At 46.8% G+C, this 17,931-nt stretch overlaps 1 protein-coding gene across 1 annotated transcript; it reads right to left on the reverse strand.

Moving 5' to 3' along the window:
• Positions 1 to 1,087: 1,087 nt before the first annotated feature.
• ARRDC5 (arrestin domain containing 5) lies at positions 1,088 to 17,223 on the reverse strand. The gene is made up of 3 exons (XM_015420590.1): positions 16,974 to 17,223; positions 11,995 to 12,203; positions 1,088 to 1,564 (listed from the first exon to the last, which is right to left on the reverse strand). The coding sequence occupies exons 1-3, from the start codon at positions 17,221 to 17,223 to the stop codon at positions 1,088 to 1,090; spliced, it is 936 nt and encodes a 311-aa protein (XP_015276076.1).
• Between the last annotated feature and the right edge of the window lie 708 nt (positions 17,224 to 17,931).

Consider the following 17,931-nt stretch of genomic DNA (forward strand, 5'->3'; position numbering starts at 1 on the left):
TCTCTTCTTCTTCTTCGTGAAAAAGAGCAGTTTATGTCAGAGCTCTCTCAGCCCCACCTGCCTCACAGGGTGTCTGTTGTGGGGAGGGGAAGGGAAAGGAGTTTGTCAGCCGCTCTGAGACTCCCTTGGGTAGTGAAGGGCAGGGTTTAAATCCAGTCTCCTCCTCCTCCTCCTTCTAACGTTCATGGCTCTCTGCCAACGAGAAGACAACTGATCCCTGCTCAGAGGATTTCCCAATCTAAAACTGGATATAAAAGAGGCAGCAAAAAGGTAGCAAGAAGAACTGAGGAAGGAAAATATTTCCATTCTAGTCCCTTGGGCTGATGCTGCTCACCCAGGGAGGGGGGGAGGAGGCCACTGATGGGACGACACCCTCTGAAGTAGCTCCTTTGCATCACGTCTCAATCAAGCCTTAGATCCACGGCTTCTAAAAATGTGCCAGCGGGTATGATGTGTGCCATTCCGGGGACCAAAAAAACCCATGCAGCTAGGAAAAGAGCATTTGTAGAGATCAGAAATTCCAGCCACACAGCAGCGTCTGTGCTGTGTTATTTTGAACAGAACAACAGCCGCCACATCCCCAGTTCTGAGGATTTCCCCCTCCTCCTTGGTGCCACGGAACGTGACTCAAAGTGCTTGTGTACCCATCAGGAAAGGGCACAAGTGTACTGCAGTGGTGGATACCTCCAAGCCATTTCCAGATCTCCCTTTTAAAACACCCTGATTTAGTAAGGAGGGGGCAGCTGAGGGTTGGAGCCAAAATGCTTTCTGGAAAAGATGGATTTGGAGGCGGGATTTGAATGAGGGGAGGTATTGTGTAAGGGGCTTTGTTGTTTTTTTTGTGGTGGTGTTTTGTGCCTGTGGAGGGATTCCAGTCTGGGAGAAAGGGCGGTGGTCTCCGGATGGCCAAGGATGGTGGAACTGGGGGAGGAAAAGTTGCCGGTGTGTTTAGAGGTAACATTGAATGGAGCCGAACTATCTCACACACAAGGACGTATTTCTTTATATACATGATCCATTGGAAAAAACTATGAATGCCTCTGGATAAAAGGATTGGGGGGGGGGGAGGGAGAAGCTGCTCTCTTTTCTACTCTCTGGGGTCCACAGCTTCGTTCCGTATAATGATGGGGATCCGGGCCGTCACAGAGCTCATGCAAGGGAAGTAGACGGTCCCTGTCAAATCGTACCCGACGTCCATGATCTCGTCGGACTTGTGGGAGCTGGTGACCAGCATGACCTTGGGCAGCAGGAGGGTACTGTGGATCTTGGTGTCCACACAGGACCCCGCCTCGAGGTGCGACTCCAAGCGCAACAGGTCGCTTCGCTCTTCCAAGGTGCGCCGCTCGGCCCTCAGGTTGAAGCCCTTGTACAGGAGAACCGAGTGGAGGATGAAGACCACTTTCTTGATGGACTTGCCCGTGTGGTTAGTAATCTCGGTGGTGAAGGAAACGTTGTCCCCCGGCGTGAAGATGTTCTTGCACAGGGATAGGCGTAATGTGATGGGGGCAGTCTTGAAGCAGCAGCTGTGACGGAGTTGTTTCTCCACTTCTACCACCAACGGGTACTGGAATGAGGCGGAAGAGGGGAGAGAGATGTCACAGGGTGAGGGTCGAAGAGGCAGAAGGACTTCCGTCATGCCATTGGCCTATCCAGCCTACACCACAGGCGGTCCCAAAGTCCCCATAGTCTGGAAACAACTTATGCAACACTCTTAGACCCTGAACAAGTACAGCCTGTGTTTCTGCATCAGTCACAATCAGGATGCGTCTCCTGCGTGGAAGGAGACAATGCAAGAACAGTCACTTCCATCTTTTTATGTCAGTATATAAGTTAAATCAGGAATCCCAAACATGGTGCCCGTCGGCACCATTGCACCTGCTGACGCACTTTCTGGTGCCCACCAAGGATTTTTGGAAAGTGGGTGGGGTTTCTGCCCAGCATGGCTTCTGATTGGCCACTGGAGATTTGATTGGCCGTGCAGATTTTTAAAAACATTGCGTTGGCGACAGTGGCCACCACAGCACAAGGATCTCCGATGCGTGACTGAAGGCAAGCTGAGGCTACCATTTTGTAGCTGACTCCACCTCCTAGAGCAGCCATGTTATGGCAGCCATGCTGTGGCTGTGCCAACCACGCTACGTCAGAGGTCCAAAGGTGCCTATAGGTTCAAAAAGGTTGGGGCTCCATGAGCTAAATGTTGAAAAACAGTTCTGTTACCTTTCAACAATGCTTTGCAAGACATTATCAATTTGGATAAGGATGAAAATTATAATTAAAAGCATTAGCTATTTGGGCATAAAGATAAGTCACAACAACGTCAGAGTCTTAGGGCCTGGTCACACGGACGTTTAGTGCGGGACTCGCAGCCGATCTCTCCTGCATTAAAGTTTCCTGTCTATATAGGCAATCCCGCCTCCCGCCCCGAAGCCGGCAGAGTCCCGCGGTTTTTGCTCTTTTATCCGCGGTTTTTTGACCCCTGTTGGAACTGGTGTTTTCCCTCTATCTTGCGCTTTATATTCGCTTCTTTGGTATCTGGACATCGATCCGCCGTGATAGCGCTCCCCCCCCCCTTTTTTTCTTTGTTTCCGGTTAAAGTCATGCGCATGCTCAAATGGGCACTCACTTTTATTTTGTTTTTTGGGGTTGTTTGTGTGTATGTACGCCCCAGCGCCCGAGCGACCAAGCGCCTGTTTAACCACATTGTTTATTGATAGACGAGCGCATGCACGGGGTTTTTTTTTTGGGAAAAAAAACCCGCGATCGCGGGGACGGCGCGGCTGTGTGAACAATTACTCGCGCAAGTAAAGCGGGATGCAGAGGGACCGTCTGAACACCATCAAAGCGACATGGGTGTCCCGGATGTAATTACTGCGGGAAAACTCGCGTGGCAAGGGGTCCGTGTGACCATAGCCTTAGAGGATGATGTCAAACCAGTGATACTTGGCTTTAAACAAAAACTTGTCCTTTGGAATTTGATTCAGGTGGGGTAGCCCTGTTGGAAACAGTAGAACAAAGTTTGAGTCCAGTGGCACCTTTAAGACCAACAAAGTTATATTCTGGGCATGAGCACTTCTTCGAAGAAGAAAGGTTATACCCAGAATTAAACTTTGTTGGTCTTAAAGGTGCCACTGGACTCAAACTTTGTTCTGTTGCCCTTTGGAGGTCATTTAATCTTTCTATGTTGGGGCATTAAGATTATGATGCTAGTACCAAAACTGATTTGTCTGCTATTGAATAATCTGTATGTTATCAGGAAGAAGATTCGAAAAGAGCAGCAAGGAAAGTTTCATGAATTCATTTGGAAATTTAAAACCCCCTTAAGTGACTTGGGCTGTTGCTTAGTTAAAATCGTCTACAGGCGGTTTTGCTGTTCCCAGTATCAAAGCTTTCCAGGATGCTGGTAAATTAATATGGATCTGTAGATGGTTAAATGTCGATAGCAGGCCATCTGAAGCAACAATTGAGCAAAGCGCCTTAAAGCACCTGGTATTTTTGGCCACTGTGTGACAGAGTGTTGGACTGGATGGGCCAATGGCCTGATCCAACATTGGCTTCTCTTATGTTCTTAAAATTCCACTCAGAACTTTTCTCTGGGCATATAATGTCACAAGGAAAAGAGGTCATGAAAATGATAATATTGTGATTACTAATTTATTGTTAGTTTGGGATAAGTATAAAAGGAAATCCCCTCTAGGTGTTTTGCCCTGGGATCAGTTGCGAGAGACTTAGACATTATGTCAAAAGTTTCAGTTTTATGGCTTCCGGTCTGGACTCTGTGAATGGCGGTCGCAACTTCGGGAAGCTCCCGGAGGCGATTTGCCCACGCGCGGCCAAGGGGGGGAATCCGCACAAGCGGAGACCCCAAGGAGCCTCAGACAGAGGTTCCGATCCGGGGCACACAGGGGATGTGCCTCTTTCCTGGCCCGAAGGTCGGAAATTGAGGCTCGCCCCATGCCCCAATGGCTCTTGCCGCGGCAGTGCCCCATACGGGGACTAGCAGAGCCGCCGGACGTCACCGAGTGATGAAGCAATAAAGCGTTTCAATAGAAGATATTCGGCCAAAACTGTGAGTTGCCGATCGGGAACAGAAAAAAGAGCGAAGCGCATTCCCCCCCCAACGAAAAAGCACAAGGGAGGAGGGAGAGGGTCCCCCCCCCGACAAAACAGAGACTGATTTAACAGAAAGAAGAGGGGGGGAGTGAAATTTCAAAAGAGTGGTGTTACCTTTTGGTGAATTGTTGAAAGAAAGATAGATTCATTTCTCAGCCACACGGCACGAACTTTTAAAAAGTAAACAATAAAGCAAAGATGTCGGGGCAGAAAAAGTTTCAGGAGAAGCCGGTAAAGAAGCTGGGAGGAACTTCCGGTGCTATCTCCCGCCCCTTGGAGCCGGCTGTCACTCAACAGGAGAGCGAGCTTTTGCGCCCTCTGCTGGAGCAAATGCAAAAAATAAATCAGACATTGACAAGCATGGAAAGTGTTCTCAGTAACCAGCAGATCCAGCTGAATGATACAGCTAAGAAAATGGAGGAAATCGCGCAAAAATGTCTGGTCTCAGCAGAAGATACTCAAAAGGTCAAGAAGAAGGTGGAGAAAATGGGAAAACATCAAGAAATGCAAGATAAAAAGTTATTGATGCTTCAAATGGAAAAATCAAATTTGACTCTCCGATTTCAAGGCATAAAAGAACAGGAAAAAGAAGATCTCCGAAGTATTCTAGTGGAAGCTTTGGCATCACTCACCGGCAGAGAAGCGGAAAAAATAAGCGAGGAAATGGATCTGGTCTACAGATCCTATTCCAACTACACAAAGATGAACAATCTACCGGCAGAAGTGGTAGTCAAGTTTACAAAGCAGAGAAGTCGGGATCAAATACTGAGAGCGTCTTCAGCAACGCTTATGAAAATTGGAGAGCAGACAGAATTTTGAAGGATGTTCCATTTGAAATCTGAATGAAGAGGAAGGCTTACAAAGGGCTGACCTTGTTCTTGCAAAATCACCAAATTAGTTATCGATGGTTGATTCCAGAAGAATTTAACTTTAAATTTAAAGATAAAAGGGAGAAGATCGACTCCATTTTCAAGGCTCAAGACTTTTTGAAGAGACACGCCAGCTCAGAGGAGGCAGCACTCGCTAGATGGGAAGAAATGGACAGCGAAGGAGACAGCGGCTCGGAGACGGAGGATAAGACTCCGGAAGATGGAGGAGCAGGGAAAGGATCATCCTATAACCTGAGAGATATAAAAGGAAGGCAGCCCAGAACTTGAAGATTGGTTCGGAAAGCGCATGAAAGGACTTTATTAACAATAAACCAGAGGGACACTACTAATACATTAACACTTATATTTGTTTTTTACAGTTCAAGATGAAAGACGATTGACAACTCACGGAAGGAGCCAAAAGAAGATTTGTTTACTACTAACAAAAGATTAATATACTAATTGAGCATCACTCACACTTTTCTTAGTCCAGCTATATACCCTCCCCCTTTCTGATATTAAAAGCAATAAACTCTCTCCTTTTTAGGAGAGTCAATTAAAAAAAAAGTTTCAGTTTTCTGCTCTAAGCAAATGAGAAAGCTGTAATTTAGACTGTTATAAGAACTTGATTTCCCAGAGTGATATAATTCATTTTGATAGCATCTTGCTTTGATTATGTGCAGATGAGAACCTTCCTTTGTAAAACAATTACTCTTGAAGGCAACTGAATGACTTTGAAAATCTAATTACACAACCTCAGGAATATTATCTCTCAAAATCATATCGTTTGATTGTAATGTAAACTCTGTTCCCTAAATTCTCTCACAAGCGAGATCAGGCCTTAGGGCTATGAAGTAACAGAAGATGTTTGGAAGTTTGTGTATGCATACGCTTTAAAGAAGAAATCTATAAGATGATTCATTAGCCGTATCTTACATCAGAGCTGATTGCGAAGATATATCATTCTTGTTCAGGCAAATGTGGGCACTATAATACCAAATCAGTCGACTTTTTACACATGCAGGGATTCTATTCAAGTTTGGGTTGCCAACCTCCAGGTGGCACCTAGAGATCTCCCACTATCACAACTGGTCAGACAATCAAAATCAATTCCCCTGGAGAAAATGGCTGCTTTGGCGGTAGGGTGCCCAGGCTTCCTCGGCTTGCCGGTGGGGGAATTTGGGGGGCACTCCAGGGCAATGTTCCCTCTAAGCTGTGGAGTCTTGTGAGCAAAAATTCTACTTTGTGAGCTCCTGGCACTAAAGTTGTGAGCGAGCTATTTGGCTACTGCATAAATTAGTTTGCTCTGGAGCCATCTTTCCTGAGCGAAGAGAAAAATGTGTGAGCCGGAGGCTAAAAAACTGTGAGCTAGCTCACACTAACTCAGCTTAGAGGGAACACTGCTCCAGGGGTGGCAAGGGTGTTGTGCGATGTTCCCGATGCGATGACATCATCACATTGGGGATATCATGTGACCACGCTCTGCATTTTGGGCAAAACTCTATGGTTCTTTGGCCTAAAACCATAGAGTTTTGCCCCAAAAGCTGAGCATTGCCGCACGACGTCCCAATGTGATGACATCATATTGGGGACATTGCCGCACGACATCCCTGTTTGGGGATGGGGGCTTCCCCCTCTGGGCAGCTGGCTGGTGGCAGGCAGAAACCAAAAAAAAAATCGGAATCCCCTGGCAACCCTACTTGGAGGGTAGACTCTATGGCAGGGGGGTCAAACATGTGACCTGTGGGCCAGAACAGGGCTTTAATCCGTCCCACATCTCTCTTCTCCACCCCTCCCCCTCCCCTGCCTGTCCTCACCCTTCTGAGGGAGATGGGGGCTGCCAAACTTCCCAGCTGGTTGGGCCTTGTCTTCACTTGTTGCTGGAAATTCCTCTGGGCCGCAGCACAAAAGAAGTTGCAAAGTAAATGCAGAATGGATTTTCCATTAAGGTTTCTGAGCCCAGATAGACTACTCTGGGACTAGAACGACAGTCCCCCAGAGTGGAATGACGGCCCCTGTGTGTAGCAGCTGTGTTCTGGGAATGGAATTTTGCTCTGGGAATGGAATTCCACTCTGGGAGTGGAATTCCATTCACAGAACACTTCTGCTACTCCCAAGGACTGTCATTCCACTCTGGGGGACTGTCGTTCTAGTCCCAGAGTAGTCTATCTGGACCCAGAAACCAACAGAAAACCCATTCCGCATTTTCTTCGCATCTTTTTTTGAGCTGCAGTGTATTTCAATGGAGTGGACCTCAAATAGTTTCAGTTTCCAGTGTTTGTACGCTATCTGAAGTCTCCTTGCAAATAAAGGGCTAATGTTTTGAGCCAGCTTGTCTCTGCTGAATGGACCTGAGAACAGGTGCCTGAGTGAGTACCCACAGCCAAAGGAGGACATTACACTGGAGAGCCACTGCCATTCTGAGTAGAACTGGGGAGGGGAGCTTGCAATGCCCAGCCATTTCATGTTTTCCTAGGCTCAGGGCATTTTATATTTTTAGTTTTTATTTTTAGTTTCTGCTGTGACCCTTATGCTTTTTCTTGATGTTTTATTTTTAAAAATTGCATTGCCAAATCCCACTATCCCCCCACCTTTCCATTTTAGGTAGGCATCTTTTAAGGGTGTGGGGGGGAGGTCTGAGAGGTGTCAGTTATCAAAGACTGTTAAATAAACAAAATATGGCAAGAGTGTTACTGTTTTAAGCATGTTGGCATTTTAAGTTAAAAAATTTTTTAACTGTGTTTGTCTGTGTCCTTTATAAAGTTAATATCTCTGCTACCTGGCACTACATTTTTTGACACACATGGCCCGGTCCAACAAGGTCCCATTTATGTCAGCTCCAGCCCTCTTAACAAATGAGTTTGACACCCCTGCTTTATAGGGTTTAACCAAAAAAAATGTGTTAGGATGGGTTTTGAAAGGGATGAGTAGAAGGAAGGTCGAGAAAGAGACAGAATGGAATAATGGAAGGAAGGCCTTGGCTTCATCTGCTTTTGTTTGTGTAAGATAAACAAATTATCTTGGTATTATATCTGATACGTTATTTATTTATTTATTTATTTATTTTTACCCCGCCCTCCCCACCGAGGCAGGCTCATGGCAGCTTACACAAGAACTAACAGGTAAACAGCAATACAAATATTAGTATAAAATACACATGTTGACTTCCGGTGGATGGCGGCACGTTGAGCAATTGCATCTCCCAGACCTCCCGGGGATGCAAGCTGCGCACAAGCGGGAAGGAGGGGGTACGCAGGCTCGTTGCCCCCCAAGAGGCCAGGCAAAGGGCTTCTAGCCATGGGGCTTTTGAGAGGTCGCCTCTTCGCCAGTGCAATGCTGGGGAATTGAGGTGCCTCTTCGCCCCGATGGTCCCTCCTGCGAGTGTCCGTATGGAATCTAGTGACGCTGACCGATACAAGCGCTGGGGATCGAGCGGTTGAATGAGAGACTAAGCGAAGTCAGAAGACCAATATGAACGTGAGTCAGAATAAAGCATCTATGACAATTTAAAAAGAAAGCTCCCCACCCCACGGACCGAGAAGTGAAATGAGCGGGGGGAGGGGCTCCTCCCATGCACACGAACTTTTAAGCGAAAAAATGGGGGGGGGGAGCGGAAGCGTTGAAATCTGTTGAGAAAAACTTACCAAGGTGTGTATAAGCGTTTGAGCGCACATTCAGAGACTTTAGAAACTGCGGCGAAAGTAAACAATCGATAAAAGATGGCAGGGAAGAGGACTGAGAAGGAGAAACTTTTAAAAGCGAAAGGGGAGAGTCCAAAACTGGAAGGAACCACCGAGCTGGCTAAAATGTTGGCAGAATCTCTGTGCCCCCTGATGGAACAGATGACTAACGTCAAGGAACAGTTGTCTACAATGACCAAATGTATCACCACCCAGCAAGCACAAGTGAATGAGACCCTTAAAATTACAGAGCAAACAGCCGAGAAGGTGAAAGAAGTTGATGCCACTACTCAAAAGGTGAAAAAAAAGGTAGAAAAATTGGAAAAGAAGCAAGTCTCAACAGAAGAACAACTTTTACAGCTGCAAATGGAGAAGGCAAACTTGGTTCTCCTATTCCAGGGTGTCCCAGATTCTAAAGGAGAGAATCTGAAGCAAATGCTGAGCGAAGCATTAGCCCCGGTTACAAATTTGACGATGGAGTACTTGATGAGCGAAATGGATGTGGCCTATAGGTCATATTCCGTATATATAAAAAAGAATAATCTGCCTGGGGAAATAGTAATGAGATTCTCAAAGAGACATGTAAGGGATACTATCCTGAGAGCGATGACGGGGACAACCTTGAAAATCAGGGACAGCACCATTAGGATCCTTAAAGACATCCCATTTGAAATAAGACAAAGGAGAAGGAAATACAAAGACTTAATCCTTTTTCTTCAAACAAACGCAATCAGCTATCGGTGGCTGTATCCAGAGGGTGTAACCTTCAAACTTCAAGATAAAAAGTAAAATATAGATTCTGTTTCCAAAGCACGGGACTTTTTGAAAATCCAGATGGGTGAGCAAGAGAAAGGCGATAAAGAGGACAGTAAGTCCAGTGGCGAGCTGGACTCGGGGTCTTCTGGAAAGGACTCTCTGTCAGAGAAGGGAGCAGCGGCTCCTAAAAGTCCTTATAAACTGCAAAGAAGACAGGATAAGAAGAAATGAAGGCTGAAGGACTCTGTAGTGTGCCTTTGAAAAGGGTTGATTGTAATGAGATGCTTTGGGGTTTTTCTTTTTAACAGTTAATTTAAGATTCAAAAGTTGTAATAGTAGACCTGACTAAGTTCAAAAAATTGTTAGCGAGCTTAGAACTGACTTTGTACTTAAGAGATTTTGAGGATCTCCTCTCCTGGGATTTTAGATAGTAGTGGGTTTTCTTTTCTTTATCCCAAATTGTGGTTCCCTTCCCTCATTTTCGTTGTAGATTTGTAGTCTTTAGAAAAGTGCAATTAAAAAAATCCCCTTCGGGGGGCCCCCAAAAAATTTACACACGTTATTAAAAGCAATTAACAAAACTATGGCAGTATCATTACAATAAAGTGCACTTATCGGTCCATCCACTGTCAGCGGGCTCAGGCTGGAAATAGGTTGACACGGGGTACAGATGATAACACAACTCCTACCTAAATGCCTGGCAAAAGAGCTCCATTTTCGTGGCCCTGCGGAACTGTGCGAGGTCCCGCAGGGCCCTGATCTCGTCCGGGAGCTCATTCCAGTAGGTTAGAGCTGCTAAAGAAAAGCCCCTGGTCCTGGTCATTACCAGCCTGACATCCTTAGAACCGGGGGCAGGGGGACGATTTTGCGACCCTGACCGTAGTGCTCTCTGGGGAACGTGTGGGGAAAGGTGGTCCCTCAGGTAGGCAGGTCCCTGACCATAAAAGGCTTTAAAGGTCAAAACCATCACCTTGAAGCGAATCCAGTATGCTGTTGGCAGCCAGTGCAATCCCTTCAGCGCAGGCTGGATGTGTTCTCGCATAGAGAGGCCCCTCAACAGCCTGGCTGTTGCATTTTGCACCAGCTGCAGCTTCCGGAGTTGCGCCAAGGGCAGCCCCATGTAGAGAGCATTGCAGTAGTCCAACCTTGAGGTGACCATTGCGTGGATCACTGTAGCCAGATCATTGCGTTCGAGGAAGGGAACCAACTGCCTAATCAGCCGTAGATGGTAAAAGGCAGTGGCTGCTACCTGGGCCTCCATTGTTAAGGAGGCATCCAGGAGCACTCCCAAACTCCTGATCCTCAGCGCTGGCACCAGTGGCGCCCCATTGAAGGCCAGTAGTGGGATCCCTAACCCCAGTCCGCTCCGACTCAGGTACAGGACCTCCGTCTTTGTCGGATTCAATTTCAATCGACTCAGACTAAGTCATCCAGCCATGTCCTGTAACACCCGGTCCAGGTCTTCCGGGGTAGAGTCGGACTGACCGCCCAACAGCAGATATGTTCCAGGTCCGCTCTTCACATATACTCCTGGAGTTACCCATGTAGCAGACTAGGCAGAAGAATCCAGAGGCGATAGTGTGGGCCACTCCTTTCCAGACTGCAGTTAGCTCGCATTGCCCCCACAAGCAGAAAACTAGCTCTGCAGGGGGAGGGCTAGGCAAGAACTTTACAGCCGTCTACTCCCTATAAGGAAGGCCGAGTGCCGAAGAATAGATTCTTTTGAACTATGGTGCTGGAGAAGACTCTTGAGAGTCCCTTGGAGTGGACTGCAAGAAGATCAAATCAGTCCATCCTAAAAGAAATCAACCCTGACTGTTCCCTGGAAGGCCAGATAATGAAACTGAATCTCAAATACTTTGGCCACCAAATGAGAAGGGAGCACTCACTGGAGAAGACCCTGATGCTGGGAAAGATTGAAGGTCAAAGAAGACGGGGACGGCAAAGGATGAGATGGTTGGACAGTGTCATCGACGCAACGAACATGAAATTGAGCCAACTTCAGAGGACAGCGGAAGACAGGAGGGCCTGGCGGGAGTTGGTCCATGGGGTCGCGAAGAGTCGGACTCGACTGTGCGACTGAACAACAACAACAACTCCCACCCCCATGGAAGGATTAAAAACAGTTCTTCCCAATCTGAAGAAGGGCCGCCCCACTCTATCACTTCAAGATTCTACTTCCTCATTAGTCCGCATGCATTTCTGGCCTTCGAAATTCAATTTGGAACTCCTTTCCAATCTGACTTTTCTGTGGCTTCTGGAATTTTGGAAAATGGTGGAAGGAGCCCTCCCCTCCACACCTTCCGCTGGCATCTTTTCTCAGAAGGAAAGCCATGAGACCTAGGGTTGCCCGCTCCAGGTTGGCAAAACCCTAGAGATTTGAGGGTGGAGCCTGAGGAGGGGGGGTTTGAGGAGGGGGGGGACTTAACATGGGGTACAATGCCATGGCGTCCACCTTCCAAAGCAGCCATTTTTCTCCAGGCGAACTGATCCATGTCGTCTGGAGACCAGTTTGTAATGGCAGGAGACCTCCAGCCACCACCTGGAGCTTGGCAACCCTAATGAGACCCAACACTTACTTCGGATTCTATAGTGTCTTGGCTGAAGACAGAGGTCCCTTGCACCATCAGGTATTTCTTCTGTTTGGCTAGGATGAGCTCGCGCGTAGCACAGATGGCTTGCAGGAAGTAGCAGATGCGCCCGACCCGACTGGTGAAGGTCGAGGGGATTCTGGGAGGCAGGATGAAGCTGAAGCTGAAACTGTGGACGCCGGGGTCCAGCCAGTTCCCTGTGGGCCGGAAGGAGACTCCTCTTACTCTCCCATACTTCTAGTTGTGCAAACAAAATGTATCCAATGGAGTCTGAGGTGCTTGGATGGAAAGCAAAACAGAATGTCTCTGAGCATGTACAGAGTACCTTTCCTCCCTCACCGATTGGCCTAATATGCTAATGAGCTTCTGCTGTTGGGGTGTGGCCTATTATGCTAATGAGTCCCTGCTGGGCTTTTTCTACAAAAAGAGCTCTGCTGGTTTGCCATAAATGGGCTGTGACTTAACGGCACATGCACACACACGGCTTCCTTTTCTCACAGGAGCTCCAGGCGGATTAATGAAGAGTGAGTCAGTACAATCAACAAAATGGGACATTCAGTAACCAGATGCATTAGAGTGGCAGACGTCGGGAACCAACCAGAAAGAACCGGAGCAGAGCATACGTATGAACATTAGACATTAAGTGGTGCAAAAATTACATAATAAGATCCTACTTACAATAAGCTGTACGTAGCAGTGTAGACCATGGCCACGAATCATTTCGCCCAGTAGGTTTGTGAATCATTTTGCACGGCACACAACCCTATGACCTGGGCAGGAAAGCCCTCTTGAATGATTCGGTTTGCCCAGTTTGTAGAATGCCAGACGAGAGGGGCCCCTCCTGATTTCCTTGGGTAGGCCATTCCATCAGGCCCATGCACAGATGTTTATACCTGCACACCAGAGAAGATCTTGCCTCCTGGCGCTAGATATTTAACTTATAGTTAAGACGCTGAACTGCAGACTGGAAGGTCGGCAGTTCGGCAGTTCAAGACCCGAGTGCCGCATGACAGAGTGAACTCCTGTCTCTGGCCCCAGCTCCTGCCAACCTAGCAGTTCAAAAGCAAGAAATTGCAAGTAGATAAATAGGTGCCGCTGCGGTGGGAAGGTAACAGCATTCCGTGCACCTCGGCGTCTAGTCATGACGGCCACATGACCACGGAAACGACTTTGGACAGTGCTGGCTCTTCGGCCTGGAAACGGAGATGAGCACCGCCCCCTAGAGTCAGATTTGACTGGCTTTCGAGCAAGGGAAACCTTTACCTTTACTACTATGAGCCCGCAGGTGTGTGGGAAAGAGCAATCAATAAATCAAAAGTATTATTATTATTATTATTAATAATAATAATAATAATAATAATAATAATGGTGACAGTGTTTCTCAAAGGGTTAGCTGTGTTAGTTATTTCCAGTCAAAACAATGGAGTCTTGTGGGAAACTTGTGGCCACGTAATAAGCGTTCACAGTCCCGGAATGACGAGTACCATTTTAAGGTGCCCCAGGAATCCTTGTTAACCACCATCATCATTATAATAATTATTTCCGAAGCACCCAGAAACGTAAGGCATGGCATAGTATACAACATAAACAGTGAGAGAGCCCTGCCTTGTGAGGTTTACAAGGCCGCCTTGGGCACACTTGGCAGAGAAAAGATTTGAACCCAGGACTTGTTGATTTGCAAGTCATTGCCTTAGTCATTCTGCTTCAGCTGCTGTACCCAAGACCCTCTGAACTGGATATGAAATTTGGGATCTTATGAATTAAAATTCAAGCACTCTGTCCCCCAAAATAGAACACTGTTTAAAAAAGGCATAATTAAAAAAAAACTAACTTCATTTATACCTCATATTTCTCTCCAATGGGGACCTAACACAGTTTATGTAATTTTCCTCCATTTAATCCTCACAACAACCCTGTGGGGTAGGTTAGGCTGAGAATGTGTGACTAGCCTAAGGTTGCTCAGCAAGCTTCCATGGCAGGGTGCGGATTTGAACTTGTGTCTCCTGGATTCATCCAGCACTCTAACCTACCACAATAGCTCTCTTAATACTATTCAATAATATTGAATACTAACCGGTTTGGTGTAGTGGTTAGGAGCGCAGACTCTAATCTGGGAGAATCAGGAATGATGATTCCTCACTCCTCCACGTGCAGCTGCTGGTGCGACCTTGGGTCAATCACAGTTCTCTCAAGAGCAGTCCTCGAAAGAGCTCTTTCAGCCCCACCTACCTCACAGAGTGTCTGTTGTGGGGAGGGGAAGGGAAACTGCTCTGAGACTCCTTTGGGTAGTGAAGGGTGGGGTATAAATCTCTTCTTCTTCCAATCTCTTCTTCTTCAAATGCTAAAGTACCCTAATTTCTTTTCTCTAAAACTATTTAATGGGAGATATTTTTTAAAAAATCTGGTCAGAATAATCCAAGATCTGGGCCAAAATACTCTAGTGCTTGAGGTAACCCAAAAGGTTCCTTCTTACAAGGTATCCTGTGGAAATTTTTCCTTAGGATACAGTGATATCAACTGCACATGTAAAAGCACTTAGATGGTAGGGTCCCAGAGAAAGGGGGACCCAATAGATATTGTTTACCTTGACTTCCAGAAAGCTTTTGATAAAGTTCCTCATCAAAGGCTCCTAAGTAAGCTCAAAAATCGTGGGATAAAAGGACAAGTCCTTTTGTGGATCAAAAACTGGCTAATTAGTAGAAAACAGAGAGTGAGTATAAATGGGTAGTTTTCTCAGTGGAGGGTGGTAAGCAATGGGGTACCGCAGGGATCAGTACTTGGTCCAATGCTTTTTAACGTGTTCATTAATGATTTGGAGTTGGGAGTAAGCAATGAAGTGGCTAAATTTGCGGATGATATGAAGTTGTTCAGGGTGGTGAAAACCAGGGAGGATTGTGAGGCACTCCAAAGGGATCTGTCAAGGATGGGCAAGTGGGCATCAACATGGCAAATGGGGTTCAATGTGGCCAAGTGCAAGGTGATGCACATTGGAGCCAAAATCCTAAATATAAATACACATTGATGGGGTCTGAACTGGCAGAGACTGAACAAGAGGGAGTTGTAGTAGATAACTCACTGAAAATGTCGAGACAGTGTGTGACTGCAATAAAAAAGGCTAAGGCTATGCTGGGGATTATTAGGAAGGGTATTGAAAACAGATCAGCCAATATCATAATGCCCCTATATAAATCAATGGTGCGACCTCATTTGGAATACTGTGTGCAGTTCTGGTCACCACACCTTAAAAAGGATATTATAGCTTTGGAAAAAGTGCAGAAAAGGGCAACTCGAATGATAAAAGGGTTGGAACACTTTCCCTATGAGGAAAGGTTAAAGCGCTTAGGGCTCTTTAGCTTGGAGAAAAGACGACTGAGGGGTGACATGATCGAGGTTTATAAGATTATGCATGGGAAAGAGCAGGTAAAGAAAGAGGTACTTTTCTCCCTTTCTCACAATACAAGAACCCGTGGGCACTCCATGAAATTGCTGAGCGGTCGGGTTAGAACGGATAAAAGGAAGTACTTCTTCACCCAAAGAGTGATTAACACTTGGAATTCACTGCCACAGGAAGTGGGTGGCCCCGCCCCCAGAGTGCCCGGCGTGTCCACGTCACTTCCAGGCGGGGAATGGGCCTCTGGGGCGGGGGATTTCCCCGCCCCCCGGGGGGACTTGGCAAGCCTAGAATTAAATAAGCATATGGAGCAGAGGTCCATCAGTGGCTATTAGCCACAAGGTATAGCTAGGGGCTCTGGGGCAAGTGATGCTCTGTCTTCTTGGTGCTTGGGGGGGGGTCAACAGTGGGAGGGCTTCTAATGTCCTGGCCCCACTGGTGGAACTCCTCCTGATGGCACCTGGTATTTCTGGCCACTGTGTGACACAGAGTGTTGGACTGGATGGGCCTTTGGCCTGATCCAACATTGGCATCTCTTATGTTCTTATGTTCTTAAAGACATCTGGAGCCAAAAACTGATATTCATCCTCAGACTGAGAGCATCTCATGGGCCAGACCTCTGTTTCTCACTCTGCTGTCCTTAATGGCACCCCCGGTCCAATTTGCCTTGCGCTATGCATAACAGAGAGAGACCTGAATTACTACCATCAAATTCAGCCCAGACGTTTCAGACTTCTCTGAAAGACCTTGTGTCTACTGTCGGGGCAATCTCTGGATGTGGCCCGTTCTTCTCCCGGAATCACAGCTGATTTCCAGACTAGGTCAGTTCCCCTCAACAAAATGGCAGTTCACAGGGCAAACTCAATGGTATACCATAGATGCTAGGTAAAAATCCCTCCTCAAATCGTTCCCTCCACAGGCACCACGCTCAAATTCTCAAGGAATGTCCGAGGTAAAGAGCTGGCATCCCTGTGTCTATCGTCACCTTGATGTGATCAGTGAAGGAATGGCACCCAGTCCACACTCAGAGACATACTAGCTACCAGTTTTTTTGTAGAAAAAGCCCAGCAGGAACTCATTAGCAAAATAGGTTACACCCAACAGCAGGAACTCATTAGCATATTGGGCCACACCCCTGACAGCACAGCTGATTAGCACATTAGGCCGCACCCCCACGTTACCAGAAGTGTGGTCATCCAGCCACACCCACCTTTTGCTTGTTATTCTGTTTACCTTGTTTGTGGTCAGAACCCAGGGCCTTTTTCTGTAGCAGGAACGCCTTTGCATGTTAGGCCACCCACCCCTAATGTAGCCAATCCTAATGAGTTTCTGCTGTTGGGTGTGGCCTATTATGCTAATGAGTTCCTGCTGGGCGTGGCCAACTTGGGAGCCAGCCGGAACTCCGTTCCTGTGCGTTCCTGCCCAAGAATAGCCCTGCTAGCTACCATCATTGCTTCTTGTGCCACAGTCTTGGGGGCGGAGCCCAATTCCATAGGTGGGTGGGTCATCTGGAGTTGCTCCGCCTCCTCCCACATTAGCATAATGCTCCAAGCAAAAGGGATCCCTCCCCTCTCACCTTGGATATCAAATGTTTTCGTCTTGTGGACGTAATCTGCCCGGTTGACGCAGCTGGAGGCCTGGCTGTAATCCTTGTGGGCGTTGGCTTCTTCCATCCACTCCAGATAGCCCCTCCCAATCAACTCCACCTTCACCTGGGGATTGATCAGCGTGCTGTGGAGGCGCAGCACCACCTCCCCCTCCACCTCTGACCCAGACAGGTACACATCCCTTGGCACCACCAGCTCAAGGGACTTCACCACTGACATGGATGGGCACATGAGGGACAGGCCGCTTCCTTCTCGTGCCCTGGAATCCCTTGCAGGGCTGATGTCGGTGTGCACTTTCGATGATGTCAGAACATTTGTGACATCATAGTGGGTGTGTTTCTTTTTTTTTTTTGAAATATTTTTTAGGTTTTCTTGTGCATTACAGCATGCATTCATGAAATTTTAAACAGTTTCAATTGTCAGAGTCATTTAGTTCATACATACTTGGTATTTTAAACCATTTCAGTTATTAAAGTCAGTTAGTTCATATATTATTTTCTTTTATCCACTTATAAAACATTTTTCATCTACTATGGAATATCTCCATATCTTTGTTCTCTAGGATTGTAGTCAGTTTGTCTATTTCTACTACCTCTTGAACTTTATTAATCAGTTCATTACATGATGATATCCTTTCAAGTTTCCAAATTTTGGCAAATATAATACGAGCTGCCGTGATAATATATCCCATAGCATATTTTTGTTCGTTTTTTAACTTATCTGGAAATATATTTAGCAAAAACATTTCTGGTCTAAAAGGCAGTTCTACTTCATACATATCTGTTAGTATCTTATGTACCTTCTGCGATTCCAGCGATAGTGGGTGTGTTTCAAAGAGGGATGGGGAATGGGGGGGGTCAGCGGGGTGAGGATGGGGGCAAGGGGATCCAGGGCACCCACTGAGGCAATACAGATATCAATTCTATT

This window comes from Gekko japonicus, unplaced genomic scaffold (assembly GCF_001447785.1).
Source record: "Gekko japonicus isolate JY-2015 unplaced genomic scaffold, Gekko_japonicus_V1.1 scaffold884, whole genome shotgun sequence".
Lineage (NCBI taxonomy): Eukaryota > Metazoa > Chordata > Lepidosauria > Squamata > Gekkonidae > Gekko > Gekko japonicus.